Here is a 15559-nt window from a genome sequence, read left to right on the forward strand (position 1 = left end):
TTTTTTTCCCCATTCCAGTGCCCGTGGTAAACAGTGGGAATGTCCGTGGTTGGAGGCGCGGCCTTCCCTGCCCAGCCCAGCGTCCAGCATAGCAACGGTGGCTTCAAACACTGCAGCCACCGCCGCCACTGCCACCAGCAGGTCTGWGCACGCGTCCAGCCTGTYCCAGGGTGGGACTCCCCTTCCTTGSCAGGGTGGCCCCCCCGAGTGACCCCCACCCACTCTGCTTTCCAGGGTGTTGGACATGGGGAGATTCCTCTGCCCCYGCTGCCACTTGGCGTTCAGATCCCGACCGCTGCTGCGGGTGCACCAGGAGAAGCTGTGCCTCGGGCTCACGGCACCCAGCAGCTGCCTCCATGGGGGGAACCCTCTGCCTSTGGAAGAAGCACGGGGCACGGCAAGGAAACCACAGGACACCTCGGTAGTGTGGATCTGGCACAGAATGGGGATGGGTAGGAGGGACAGGGACCGGTACTGGGCTGGGAAACAGCGCATCACATCCTGGATCCAGCTTGGCCTGAGCTGGGGCAGCCCTGCATTCTCCCATCCCTGCACCGCACAGGCAGCCCTTGGTGTTTATTTTGCAGAGACAGAAAAGTGTATTACTATTGGGGGGGGGTGGTTTGTTCTTCCCTTTTCTTCCCTTTGTGTCTGCAAGGTTGGAGTGTCCCAAAATACAGACCACACTGAGCCGCACCATCACTTTGTGCTTCCTGGGGTCCCACCAGCTGTGCGGGGACAGCAGCGACCAGGGCGGGCGTGGGGAGCTCCCCTGGGGGATGTGCTCACCCCCCGAGAGAGGGCCCTGCTCCGCACGGGCAGCCCCACTTCCAGGAGGCTGACACTGGAGGTACGGTGAGCCCCGAATCCCAGGGTGGCCATCATCAGYCCTAAGGCTCCCAGGGCTGCTGCTGCAACCCCTCCTGCCCGGTGCACCCGTGTGCAGCAGGGAGAGCCCCCCCGGCAGCCGCTCCCACTGCAGGGGCACCGGCAGCCGCCGCAGGAGCTGCTGGAAGCCCACGAACGCCACGTGGCCGAGATCCGGGCCAGGACCCAGCAGCTGGAGCGGCAGAGAGAGGGTAGGCGCTGGCAGTGTTTTGGGGCGATGGGGAGGCACATGTGCGATACAGTAACCCCCGAGAGTGGGGCTGTGGGGGCCGCACTGAGCTCCCCGGCCCCTCACCGTCCCACAGAGCTGTGCCGGCGGCTGGCGGCGCTGGGGGACGGGGCAGCTGTGGGGCGTCAGCYCGAGCAGGAGGAGCCGGAGCCGAGCCAGGTCCCGCGGGACCGGGCCGGACAGGTCCGAGCAGCACAGCACAGGTGAGCCCCGGCCTGGGGGGTCACACAGAGCCCTGGCCCTGGGCCGCTCYGTTGGCCCCCTCAGCCCCGTTTGCCCGTTCCCTCCCCAGGGCCACCGTCCGCCCCGACACCCTCCTGCCKCCCGCGGGGCCGCTCGCGGCCGAGGCCAGGTGAGGGGCTGCGGGCCATGGCGGCTCCGAGCGGAGCGCCCGGCCGAGCCCTGCCCATGGCTGATCCGAGGCTCCGGCAGGGCGCTGCGCCTGTCCTACCTGCACGCTGGGGGACACGACCCGGCCATCCTGGACCAGCTCCTGCACCTGCAGCTGGAGGCCACGGTGCTGGAGAAAGGAACGGCGGGGCTGCGCCGGGGCAGGCGGATGGGTAAGCGCCAAGGCCAGGCCCAGGCCTGCCCCCTCAGGGACCGTGTACCCTCAGCCAGCACCTGAGGCACCCSCGGCTCTGCCGGCAGAGATCCCTGGCTCTGGCCCACGCGGTCTGGATGAGGCACTGCTGACCGTGGAGCTGGAGAACAAGCGTCTGGAAGATGAACTGTTGGCACTGAAGATCAGGAGGGAGAGRAGAGCAGACGCTGGTAGGTGATGGATCCCAGGGAAGGGCATCCCCCMTCTATACCCCACAGCCCCAAGCTGCCTCTGGGGTTGCACCATCAGAGCCCCCAGGCTGGACACGGCTCCTGGCCATTTGGGCRAGTGGAGGGGGACTGCAGCTCTCCAGTGAGCAGGAGGAGTCTCAGCCCCGCAGTGACCCYGAACACGGGCCTGGTGAGGTGCTGGGGAAATGGCTGCTCTAAAGCCCACGGTGACCGAATCCTGTCACCCAGACTCACGGGCGGCCCAGCGGCACACGGAGGAACTGGCCCGGCTCCAGGCAGAGGTGGAAATGCTGCGATGCCACGCAGAGCAGACCAGACCATGGATGCACCGCCCCATCCTCCCATCCCCCATAGTCCCCCCACTGCCACCAGCCCTGGCTGTGCCAGAACTTTTTATGGTAAGAGCCTCAGCCCAGGGCAAATTCCAGCTTTCCAAGGAGGGGAGATGGGAGATGGGAATGGGCTGCCAACTGGGATGGGATGATGCGTGTGGGATGATGGGTGTGGAGGTACGAGCTTGGGGAAGTTTGAAAACTGCTCTCTTCATGACAGCTGGGAATAGGGCCCCCTGGGGCAGGTGATTCCCTGCCCGTACTGGATCAGAGGTGTGATTTGTTCTGGACACCCTGTGCCACRTGGCCAGGCAGCTTCTACCCATGCCTGGACAGTGCCAGGACACTCTTCCCCTTGCCCTTTTTCTTTCCCAGGAGCCCCACGGGACAGCGGTGGGGCCTGGTAGCCCCACAGGCCCTGTGCCCCTCGGACTCCACCACACCCCCTTTGTGGTCCTGGAGGACCCGCCTCCGGCCCMGGAGCCCCTGGCACAGGACAAGGCTCCCTGAAGGTGATGCAGGAACAGGCCCAGACCCCACTGGACCATCCTGGCACCCCCTTACCACCCTGGAGTAGCAAACTAGGGCATTAGTAACTGTTCAGAGTGATAAACGAATGCCAAAAGCTGCAGCACCCACAGCCCACTGTCRGGAAAGCCTGACCCAGGGCATGCACAGCTCAACCCTGGGACCCAGCGCAAGCCACATCCAGCCTTTCAAAATGTTACAGACCATGTGCTACTTGTTTAATAAATGGCTCCAACCCATTGCTCTTCACTTCTTGGCCTTTTTTTAAATATATATACACACATTCCAGGGCAGGACCACAGTCCCAAATGGGCACGCAAGCTGACTCAGGACAGCCCTGCCCCTGCCTGGAGCCATCAGCACCTACTCCTGCATCCCCTCCTGGGTGCAAAGTGGAGCATCAACAAAGCCCAGGATGCTACAGAAGAAGGTCAAGAGAAGGACTATTTGCTTACAATCTTTATTGAAGTCATACAAAAGTTGCCAAAAAGTGAAAAAATACACTATATACAAAACCATTTTCCTTGTAAGGAGAGGAGTGTCCAAGGTTAAAGAATTATCATACTGTGCTTTCAACTGCAGCCCCTGATTCTGCTTGTGGCCTTTTTTCTGTCTAAAAGAGAAGATAAGGGTTTGTTTTTAAAAGACAAGACACAGTCTTACAGCACCAACACATGCAGCAGCCCAAAGGTTCTGTAATTTGAAGATTTAACTGTGAGCTTTGCTGGTCTCCWGAGCCCAACACTACCCTAAAAGCATTGATAGTAACAAGTGCAGCCCAGGGATAAGTCATAAAACCCAGGAACATGAAAAATTGGAGGAAGACCTTGTGCTGGAGTTGGGCCCAGCAAAAAAMCACCCAGAACCTGTCTCTGTCCCAMCCCACAGGTGACAAGGCTCCACAGCTGGGTCTGTCCAGCCCACACAGGGTCAGCATCACAGTATAACATGCATCCTGCCCACTAGGAATATTCTTCATCTCATCTGGGAAACCTTGTGAAGGCCAGCAGGCAATAAAACCAGGACATCTACCAGAAACAGAACCATCCCTGAACAGAGAGGGGGGGAAATAAAATAAAAAGCACGGCCCAGACTTCTGGCTCAGCTGCCCACCTCCTCTTCCATTTTTTCTGCAACCTCATTTCCACTGGGGGCAGGATCCCCACCACCACCATTGACAGCCGGTTCTGGTTTAGATTTCTTGGCTTCATTGTCTCCCTGATGAGTCTCCTCCTCTGGTTTCCTCTGAAGACAAAATTGTTTATAATCTCCACTAAGTACAAATCAAAGTTTAATTCTTTTTGAGAAATTTAGCATTAGATGTCATTGCACATCATCTACCCAACCTCTGCTTGCCAGGTTCAGGACAGACTCCCCAGTGTTGGGATTTAACCAGGGCTCAGGTTGTGGCACTGAGGTCTCAGCCACAGTGACACTGCCTGGGTGCCAGGATCTCCAGAGCTGAATTATCCTTGGTTATAATCTGGCAAGGAAAGGTGCAACCACTGAGCCTGTAACAGTTCAGGGTAGACACAGGGCATCAACACGTGAAATCACCTGTGTAAAGCAGCCCCAAATCACTCCAGGTACACCTGAACTGACAGAGGCCAATGGAACAGACACCAGGCTAAGCCATGGCCACACACAACGTAAAACTGAAATTATCCCTTATAGGATCTTAGTTTTTAACAGCAAACACTTCTAGAGAACCATAACATTTAAAGGAACCAAGTGCTCAATACCTGATCTCTTTAAGAGACRGTTTATCATTACCACCAGTGTGGCTTTACTTTTAAGTCCAAGTCCCCATTTCCTCTTAGAAAGGAGGGAACCCAGCCCAGCCTGGTTGCTTGCCTTTTCCTTGGAATCTGCAGGTGACCCTGCTGCTCTTGAGGGTTCTCAGCAGAGCAAGCTCTTGCTAAAGGCACACCTGCAGAAATTGCACGACTGGGTCAGATTTACACCAGTGTGGGTCAGGCAGGGGTGCTGAACTATTAAGAATGGTCTCCTGGAGGCCACATTGTTCCCAGACTGACTGGCTCCCAGTGGAAAGGAGTTTCATGCACTASTGGTTTTACTTTTGGAGTTCTTTTTCCCATTATACAACTAAGTTAAGAAAAATAAGAAATCCAATTACACAGAGCAAGCCAGTGCACTTTAACAAACTGCTTGTTCCATGAGTCATTGCTAGACTTACCTTTTTCCTGACAAGGTGAGAGATGTCTGTTACACACTGAGATGCACCATCAGCTGCTTTCCTTACTGGAATCTGTTACAAGACAGACATTGACACGTGAGCAAATGCAACCAGTAATCCTTAGAGCAGACAAGAATAAACAACATTCACTTCACATTAACTTACTGTGGAAACAGAACCACTGTCTTCACTTTGTGCAAAGCCAGATGTAGTTCCAACCTTAAGAAAAGCAGAAAAAACAGATTGTGGTAGACCATACTTGACAGCTTAGTGAGGGACAAAAAGCCCAACTCCATGTCCCAGCAATGGATTCTGCACTTCTGCACTGGACAGATGCAACATGTACTCCATGTTTGCCCGACGCATCATTTCCAGCCCAGATACATTAAATACCACAGAAGCCTATCAAATTTCTGTTTAGTTTGGAACAATTAGTGTCAAGGTATTTAATAAATACCTCTTCATATGTCAGCTGCCTCAGTTTCCTTCTCACAACCACAGCCTGGTAACACCTGWGAGCAACCACCAGCCCTTGGTCAAGTCTGAGCTCCTCCCATTACTGATTAATTACCTGAAGTTCCATTGGAAGAAGGGTTGGGTCAAAAGGAAACCACAGGACACACTCACCAGAGTTGCTTTTAGTCCCAGCTCAGCTACTCTTGCACTCTTCTGTGACTCCTTTGAATCTTCTATCTTCTCTTTAATTTCAGGAAGCAATCCCTTCAGTTCTTCGATCTCCTTCTCGTCCTCAGGGGACCCACTGTCTGCCTTCTTTATTCGCTCGGTCAGTATTGCTGGGGTGAAACAGTTATGAGGGCAAAACACCTTGAGACAAAGTAACTGTCCAGTTACCAACATCCAGAGGCAAATATCTGCTCACAGTTTTAACAAATTCAGCCCTTGGTGTAGTCAACCTGCCACTGCTTTCAGACCAGAAAAAAGTACAGCAGGCCATGAGCACACCTCACTACTCCACCTTGTTAAACTCTGATATTCCCTAGGCAGCTGCAGAATTCCACTCACCCAGTCTCTTGTCTATGACCTCCATGGACTTCCCGAACTGCAGGACAGCCTCGTCGAAGTCGCTGTTGTAGTGGTAGGCCAGGGCCAGCTGGTAGTGGCTCTCGGCCAGCAGCCGATCGTGAGCCTCCAGGTACTTCTGCTGCAGGGCCAGGCAGGCCTGGAACTCCTCTATTGCCTGCGTGTAGTTTTCTACAGGAGAAAGCCCCAAGGTCTTTACAAACCACAGTAACGATCCACAGCAGCACAACCTAAACCCTGCTTTGGTTACTCCTTGTTTTGTCCACCATTGAACACAGCAGTGCTGGGCTGCTTTCAGACCATCAGGTGACAACACTGCCTCCCCTTCAGAGACTGTCTAGACCAGTTCCTCTGGTTCTCACAACTGCTTTGTCTACTGCTCTCAGCGCAGAAAACTGAGCAGCCAAGTCAACACAGGCACCAAATCCTCCTGTTTTACCTGCCACCATGAACTGAATGTAACTGGTCACAAATGCAACATGGATCTGGAGCTAAGGACAGTCCCTGCCACCTTCCCAGCAAGCTCTSCCCTGAATATGTTCTAGTGACTTAAGACACAGGCCTTGTTTTGTAGCCCTAGCTCAGAAACCTGTTGGATTATTTCCAATGCTTGCCCCAGAGAAACAGTCCATTTGTATTCAAGATTTAAACACATTTTTAAATTAAATGCAAGCAAGACTTTACAAAGTACAAACTTGGGGCTTGCTTCCCWCTCCTTTTTTCTGCTGTGTAACACAAGTCTTTTCCTGACTATAGCCTAGGATTTGGGAAGGTCTAAGAGAGTCAAGTATTTTTTATTTGCAGTGTTAAGTTCTGATAGTGGCATGCTACTAACACCTCTTATTAATTAAGCTCACAGACTATTTCAATAAATCTTTCAAGCTCATAAGCAAGGTCTGGTCACTTCAGAAAAATACAAAAATACAAAACCCAGTGACAGAAAGTGGAACCAAACACTTTGCACATGAGAATTAACACTACTTACCAGATTCAATGCTAACTTCTCCTAACTTCAGATGAGCCTGAGCTGCATGGAGCTGAGCTTCTTTTGTTTCTTGCCTAAAGCAAGAAGAAAAAGTAGTATTCAAATCTTGATCAGAGTATGCCATATTTAYCAACTGGCTACGCCATTCTCCAGTTTACACTGAGTTTCTGTAGCATATACCAATATCAGACCTTAAGTCTTTACCTCTTGTAAATGACTTTTGCTAACTCCAGCATGTCCCAGGCTAGCTCAAGATTGCCAATTTCATCCTCCTCACTCTCCTGTAAAGACCAAAGTTYGTGAGAGATTAAGTGACTTGGGTACAGATCACATCAAACACCACCAGTAAATTTCTAACCGGTTTTGTCAAGGAATCAATTTCTGAAAAAGGCAAACGGTTTACTACTAGAAGGAAAAAAAAAAGAATATGCAGAAGGGGTTATTGCATCAACCAAGACTTTGCCTGRAGTAAAGATGTTTCAATGGAACAAGAACTCACATTGTTTCGTGATATGCTTAAATTTTTTCCAGAAATAACAGGACACSAAMCAACAATATTGTCTCGAGCAAGACYTTGGTTAAGGTGTTCTTCAGATGAACCAAAATAGGTGATAGTCCAGCTTTTTTTAATGAGCCTTTGAGCTTTGTTAGAATAGCCTGAGAAAGGGACAGACAGTTATCTAGAATGCTTAGTGCCACTCTATGAGGCTCTAGATCTCTCCAGGCATTTTGACTGCTACATCAATGCACATCTCAGGTTTGAGCAGCACCACACTTCTTAAACAATTCCTGTCCTAATCACATCTTACTTAACAAGGAGCATTCAACATGTACAGTGAAACAAGAAGAGAATCAGCTGTTTCAAGTAACTCTGGTGACAGGCTAGAGCAGCTCTCYCTGCCTGCCCCACATCACAAGGCCACAAACATTTGTGTCAGAGCAGCTGAACAAACCCAAGTTTACACACACAGCTAAGCAAAATTCTACAATGCAGACTAGGCCAAACATTGCCCCTTCCTGAAGCAATACTGGCTTTTGAAAGTATTTTCCTACACAGAACTAAATGAACCACAAATGAGCTTTTAGAAGGACATCCACATGATATTTAGGCCTATACTGCACCCTTCCACGAGCATTGGTGTCAGAGCTCACCTTGTCTTCCACTGTCAATTCATTCTCCTTATCATCTTCAGCTTTATCATTTTCTTTATCTTCCTCTTCAGATTCTTCTGTTTCTAGAAGGCAAGCAGACTGATGAGCACACTTGTTGTWAGTGCACTCGTTTAACACGGAGTCAGAATATGTTATATCCAACCCTTATCCTTCCAGTGACAGGTTAGAGGTGTGATGTAAGAAGAGCAGATATATTAAATTCTCTGCAGCAGCAGCAGCCATCTTGCTGAAACTGTTCATTACTGTAGACTAAAGCAGTCTTTAAGTTTGACTTCTTACTATCTACAACAGAAACTCACATAGAATTTAATTCTCACAAATCTGTTGTGAGCTCCCACCAAGACCACGAGAACCTGAGCAGCCCTGGAGGCACCAGTCAGCTGCTGAACTTCATGCTGGAGAAAACAARTGTTCTCAGCAAGATAACTGCCAAGCTGCACACAAATTAGTCTGTTTCTGAGTTYATGTTCCTCATGTCAGGCATTTAAGTGGCAATGTTAATGAACCTCCTCTTGTGTAGTACTAATTTGACTTCTGACACTATGCAGGAGAATCACATCATCTATTCTACCAGCAGAAGACATTTTGGGAAAAWGTGCAGTGAAGCAGCGTGGCTAGTAACTTCAGAGCACTGGATGGTCTGCAGGCTTAAGTCACACAATTCCTGTATCACAGCCTCTAGCTAATTCCAGAATGTGAACTTGATTGGGTGGGAACTAGAGAGCTTGTGAACTCACTAGTCTAACTCCCAAAAAAGCACACAGCTATCAGAGGGCCAAACCTGTAAATGTGAAGATACCTCACAAAAACAGAAGAGATGACAAGACATTAAAATTTAAGTAGTGMGAGGATTTTGCAATGACACAGCACCAGACCAGGATGTTTAASAGGGTACTCACACTACCAGTGTTGYAGCAAAAAGCAGCAGTATGTGTGCAGAAGCAGCCTTTCCCTGCTGAGGATGTGGAGCACGAAACTGCTCTTAGCTCACTTTCAGTCATCCTCTCTCCACACAGAAACCCTGTGAGGCCCTTGTTCTGTGCTTAACAGAACAAATCCTTTCAGGGTSCAGAATTCTTTAGTCTGAATATGGTTCACTCCTGAAGTAAAGCACTGCCTGTGAAGTTACTGTGAACTGCCTGAGTTACTGACAAAGCAAAGCTGCAATTATCAGCTCATCAATTAACTTGAGCAATAGAAGGCAGAGGCCCACAGTGTATTACCACAGCAAAGGGTGCAAGTCTTGCTGGGTTATTTCAACCAGGGTCCTGAAAACAGCTATAATGAAGCAGGGAAGCAGAAGGGCAGAAGCCAGACAGCCAGAAGACTGTACTACAGCAGCAATAAGCCTTCAGCAAATCAAGTTTAGATTTTCCAACTAAATTCTCATAGCAATGACCACCAGAAAGACTCAAATGAAGAGCTCCTTTCCTCCACCAGAAGTAAATTTACTACTTTGTTTTGTGTTCAGCTGTTCTTGGTTTTTCACTAACACTGAAAAATAAAACACAGCTATAAYCAGAGGCAATTTGTGCTTCAAGTTATGTGAAGGTTAGTGCAATACACCCAGATGCATGCAAGTGAACATCCATTCAGTATTCTCCACCAGCCTAGCCATTACTTACACATTTCACAGGGCTGTCAGTTTGCTTTCAAGTAAGACTTGCTTTGCAGTTAGTTAAGCGTTAGTCTAGAGAAACTGAGACTATTCACTATTCCTTGAAACTTTACTTGGATGTAAAGTCCTTCAAGAGCCCCTTTACTGTGCCTTTTTCCTTATTCTAAGGCAAACAGAAAATTCTGAATGGAACACTTTTTACCCATTGTTAGCCAAATCCATCCAGTCATCCACCCACAAGTACTTTTCTCCTCTCAGTGTTACCTTCTCCCTCTTCCATCAGGTCATCTTCTTTTTCTACCTTAGCACCTTCACTCTCTTCCAACAGGTCATCTTTCTTTTCCTCTTTCTCTACCTTAGCAGCAACTTCAGCCTTTTCTTCTGTGTTATTAGGTGGCTCTTTGCCCTCTGTGGGCACAGGTTCTTTTGAGGACTCTGTCTCTTTAATTTCCCCTGGTTTCTCTTCTGTGTCTGTCTCTACTGGCTCTTGTTTCTCTTCTGCCTTCTTCTGTTCAGCTGTATCTGCTTCCCCTTCTGCAGCTTCTTTCTGTYCCACAGCAGCTGCTGCCTGTGCTTCTGCCTTCTCTTCTGCTTCTGCCTTCTCTTCCACAGCTGCCTCTGCCTGCCCTTCTACAGCCTCTCCYTTCTCCACAGTGGGCTCTTTTTCTGTTTCTTCTGCTGCCTGTTCTCCYGCCTCTCCCTTCTCTTGCACAGCCACTTCTCCCACTTCAGCCTCTTCCCCAGCTGCSTTTGTCTCCTTGTCTGACACTTCTGTCGTTCTCTCCTCTTCAGCTGCCTTTTCTACCTTGTCCTCAGGCACCATCTTCTGGTCTTTTTCTACTTCCTTCTCTTCCACAGCTGCCTCGTCTTTCACAGCCTCCTTTTCCACAGGCACCTGCTGTTTCTGCTCTTCTGAAGTTTCTTCTTTTCCCACAGAAATCTCAGTTTTATCTTCAGCCTCTTCGGGCTTTGCATCCTTGTCAGCAGCTGCTTCTTTGGGTTTTTCTTCYGTAATCTCTTTCATTTCAACATCCTCTTCTTTGATTTCCTTCTCAGATAGTACTGGAGACTCTTCTGTGGACTTTTTGGCCTCTTCCCCCATGGCGTTATAAACCTGTTCTCTCAACTCCTCCCTTGCTTCTTCTACATGATTGAGGAAGCATAAACATTTCTTCGAGTTTAGTGATAAAGACATTAACGGGCACTGACAACACCACCCTCAGACCCTCCAGTGTGTTGGTTTGTTACCAAGTTGGATGACATTCCTAAAAGCTTCATTTTCCAAGTACAAGGAATCAGAAGACAACCAACATAGCCACTTAATCTAAGCAAGTCCCTTCCCCTTCCCCAAACTGCAGCATTGCAAGCGGCCACTCAAGCAGTGTGCGGTTGTGCAGCGATTTTAGTCACAGCTAAGCAAGAGGTGCCAGTGCTTTAACAGTCTGGATGGACAGGAATTCCTGTATCCTCTCCAGCTGCGAGCGGTATAAAATAGCCACTGTTCTGCAACTTTTTACAGAGACTCTGACCTGTGGGACTACACACAGTCCTGCTACAAGGTAACAAAGCAGCTGGAGCCAGCAGCGAAGCTTAAGAAAGCAAGTTTGAATGCGGTGTTTCAGGACACAGACACCTGGTGACCCTTTACACATGCTTTCAGTGACCAGCTCCTTGCAGATGTTTTACAGGTTTTGCCCATCTTTAAAAAAAACAACACAAACCAGAAACAGAGTCCATTCAGACTGCCAAGAGTTTCAAAAGACTAATTCAGGCTACCCAAAATASCARTGGGCTAAATTTGGATCATTCCAACAAGAAAACAACCTGRTGCCTCCATGGCAGGATAGGCAGCTTTACATACCATCAACAGCTGGCAATGCAGATTCATCTTCTGTTTTTTCTCCTTCCTCTTCCACCTGCACTCCTTCTAAGGCATTTCCMAGCACACCATTTTCCATTCTAAAGGRAACASAAGTTTGTTATCCCTTGGCTCTTTTAATATCATCATCTGAACTGCACAAGCTGCAGTGCCACAGCCCATCCCACCCAGGRCAACCCTGTGTGTATCAAACCCGAGTGCAACCCTATCCACAACAGAGTGAAATCCTGTTACACCAGACAGACTCTTCACCAAATGACAAACTGTCACTGTACCTTGCCAGCTCCAGGAGAGATTTTCCGTAATAAAAAAARGCTTCTGCACACTCATCTGCTGTCTCACCGTACTTTTTACCCCTACAAAAATAACGAAGAATTACTTGCCTATGCCTACTTGAGATTTTGATACACAGATGTGAAATTTAAATATTCCCAGACACAAGAACCACCTTCTTGGCTCATCTCCCACTGATTTAAATGTATAATGAATGCTCCTCTGAGTTAGATATGGCTCTCAAACACCCAACTAAGAAAATATTTCTATGGCCAAAAAAGTACTATTCTCAGAGACTGAGCAAAATTAGTGAACAAGTTATTAGAAAAGACACCTGCACAATAAACTATCAAATCCTTTTCCTCCTTAGGGAACTGTACTGGTAATGCCTATCACAAAAGCCATCTAAACAGCACACCAAGTACAGCATAATCCAGCTCTTGGTTGACTTTAAATAGTGTGTCATCTCCTCACTTGCATATAAAGTTTAGGTAAAAATCCCAATCTTTCTCGCATATCCCACATCAGAGYAGCCAAGCTGAAGCTCAAGCCCTGCAAAAACACACAGAACATTCTACTACTCACAGTAAGCTTGCAGCTTCCTGGAATGCATTCACAGCAGCTGGAATATTTCCCATTACCAAGTGCTTCTGTCCCAAACCCAATAGTTTCTTTGATTCTCCATCCACATCCATACTGGAGGAAGGGGAAATAAATCAAATGCATGATTCTATTAGTTTTCACAGTAACTTCAGCTTTCAAAACCTAGTCAGCTTTATGGTATAGTGAGCTGCATACAGTACAGTGGTTGGACCTACCAGGGTAGGGGGATGTTTTTGTTTTGTTTGTATAAATCTAGAACAACCGATAGTTCCAATAACCAAGGGAAGACAGGCAAATTTTATCCAATCACTGCAAGAAGTGTCAGAATCTGCTATGACAAAGGATACTAAAGAATATACTTTAGGAGCTGCATACCAACGCACCACTGAGCACTAGTGTTTCAGACTCCAGTACTAGTCAAGAAAAAGAGGAATAAACTCAAGGAAAAACTGTTCATTGCACAGCACGGTGCACCTGAGAAKGATAGATGCAAGTCTCAGTTTCAACTCAGTGCATCTTGCACAGCATCATTTCTAGAAGGTTCCAGCTCAGATTCTCAGACTGRGACAAGAGGAGGTGCCCAGAGAGAAATACTATCTATCACATGCCAGCTGCATACTTGTGCTTCTCCAGCACTAATTCAAAACCCAACAACTTCAAGGACAGCTGGTATTTGTGTATRTATCAGCCCTTGAAAAGGCTTTGCTGCACCAGATTTGTGCAAACCACTGGTGAGTACCAGTTTTCAGCACCTAGAGCACCCACGTGAAGTTAATGCCGAGCCTAAGAACCAGTTTGAAGGGTGACCCTAATGTATCACTCAGTAACTTCAGATATTTGTGTTATTTGGTAATTGACAGTTCCAGCTCCAATCTCACCTGTCTGTCTTGTCTGTGGATGTGGAAGGAGCTGCCAATTCCTCTTCCATTCTGCGAACAGAAAATCGAAAYCTTTTTATTTATGTTTAGAACCAGCCACCCATTTCACGGCAGGAGCTGAGCTCTCAGGGAGCGAAATCAGCGCYGGGAGTGCTCTGACTGAGGTGCCCATCCACTGAGAGTAGGCTCAGGCTCCTCAGCGCGGTGTTTATTGTTCGAGGGGAGGCTGTGAGAGGGCTCTGTCAGCCCCYGTCCGGCCGAACCCGCGCGAACAATGGAGCCTTTCCCGCCTTCCGCCGGCCCCGCCCCCCGCCCTTGGCGCCAAACTCCGGCGGCGGCTCCTCACGGGCCGCCGGTCACGTGACACCGCCCCCTCCCCCCCAGCCCGCCCCGCGGCGTCGGCTGCCCCCAACAAAGATGGCGGCGGCCGCACAGCGGTCACGTGGTGGCTCCGCGCGAGCCGCGCGGGCCCAGCTGGCGCCGGAGGAGCGGGGCGGCGGCACGTACCACCGCCGGCGGGGGGGACGGCGGAGGCAGGTACCACAACCGGCAGGGGGGTGACGGGGGAGGCAGATACCACCGCCGGCGCGGAGGAAAGCGGGGGAGGAGGGGGTGCAGCCGCGCCAGCCCGAGCAGAACCCCCAGCCCTCCCCCTGAGGAAATCCGGCCCACCGCCCCTCTAACCCCCCCATCCTCTCCAGTACCCTGCAGCGCGAAGGCGCCCCCCCGCTGCCCTGATGCCCCCCCCGTCCCCGACACGCACACACCGTGACCGGGGCCAGCCCGCGCGACCCTACCTAGTCTGGGAGGCCGGCGCGGGCTCAACGCAGGGGGGAGCGGCGACGGCCGAGGATTGCATAGAAGCTGCTGGAGAGAGGGGCGGCGGCGACAGAGTGCAGCCCCCTGCCCCTCCGGCTGACTATATACCCCCGAGGACACGCCCCGGCCCGCCTGGCGGCGCGCGCGCGCCGCGGGGGGACTACCGCTCCCGGCATGCTGCGCGCCCGCCCCGCCACGGGACGCCGGGGGCGCCGCCACGCGGGGCGCGCTGGGAAGTGTAGTGCCGGTGAAGGAGGCGGRGTCCCGCGGGGCATGCCGGGAGGTGCAGTCCCGCTCCCTCACGCCGGAGCCCCTCAGCCCCAGCCCGAGGGCCCGGGAGGCTCTGGCGCCCCGGCCCGGGCTCTGCATCCACCCGCGGCCTCTTCCAAGCGAGCAGGCCCGGGCTTCGGCCCAGCCCACACAGACGCTCGGCTCTCCACCGGCACATACACCCGAGCACCTAGGGCTGATGTAGCCGCTGCCCTGTGCACAGCACGGTTCAGCATCGAGACCTCCAGGCTCTGCTATTTCAAGGTAAAAGTTCTCCAGCTTCAACCCAGCTCTGTTCCTCCCTTCAGTAGTAGAGCGAGGAAGCGTGGGGTTTACAGAACTAGGGAATCAACTGCTTTTCTTGGGAATGCTCCCAGCCCACTTCACTACTCTTGCTTGGAGACATAACTGTACAAAGTTAATTGGGGCCTTGACATAAGAGGGGGAAAAAAGTCTCCMAGTCATACAATGAGTAAAGAATTTATTTAAGAGAAGCAAACATGCAAGTGAAACAAGCAAGAAAAGCCACTGTACTTGGCAGGATGACTGCAGTCAGAGTGCCTTTAAAGTACAATTGCTTCCCTAATGATTGCAACAAAAACAATATTCAATTGTCAGCGTGTTTGATTTGAACAATAATAAAAAACAACAGGAATTCAATTTTCCTTAGGAGAAAACGTCCAGGCTAGTAAAGAATCCTAAAGGAGGTGCAATGGCTTCCTCCACTGAGGCAAATTCATCAGGAATTAGGAAACATTTTACCAAGGAACAGAAGTTCCTTCAATTTTGCCTGCAGATTACAAGGAGTGATAAATAGGTGTCACTCTTTTTTTTTGCAGTTCAGCTGCACACTGTGAGGCCCAGGGCAGGAATGACCTGAGAAGGCATTACACTCAGGATGAATACACAGATCTACTACAGACCTACTGTAAATGAGGTTAGCCAAATTAAAGTGTCTAATTCTCTAACTTTTGAACTATTTGAATATATAAGATTATTTTTCTGTTTGCTACTGCTATGGGAAAAATTAATCCTATTTAACATGTAGAGA

General features: G+C 50.1%; 1 protein-coding gene across 1 annotated transcript; it reads right to left on the reverse strand.

Annotated features, from left to right (window-relative positions):
• Positions 1–3216: 3216 nt before the first annotated feature.
• NASP (nuclear autoantigenic sperm protein) lies at positions 3217–14370 on the reverse strand. Its single transcript, XM_057390568.1, has 15 exons — positions 14217–14370; positions 13420–13470; positions 12524–12634; positions 11941–12021; positions 11648–11745; positions 10051–10929; positions 8148–8230; positions 7200–7276; positions 6996–7069; positions 5993–6181; positions 5597–5763; positions 5135–5188; positions 4970–5041; positions 3886–4017; positions 3217–3385 (listed from the first exon to the last, which is right to left on the reverse strand). The coding sequence occupies exons 1-15, from the start codon at positions 14276–14278 to the stop codon at positions 3332–3334; spliced, it is 2184 nt and encodes a 727-aa protein (XP_057246551.1). The 5' UTR covers positions 14279–14370; the 3' UTR covers positions 3217–3331.
• Positions 14371–15559: the final 1189 nt, after the last annotated feature.

The sequence above is a fragment of the Malurus melanocephalus genome, unplaced genomic scaffold (genome assembly GCF_030028575.1).
Source record: "Malurus melanocephalus ecotype Western Australia unplaced genomic scaffold, MMel_1.1 scaffold_28, whole genome shotgun sequence".
NCBI lineage: Eukaryota > Metazoa > Chordata > Aves > Passeriformes > Maluridae > Malurus > Malurus melanocephalus.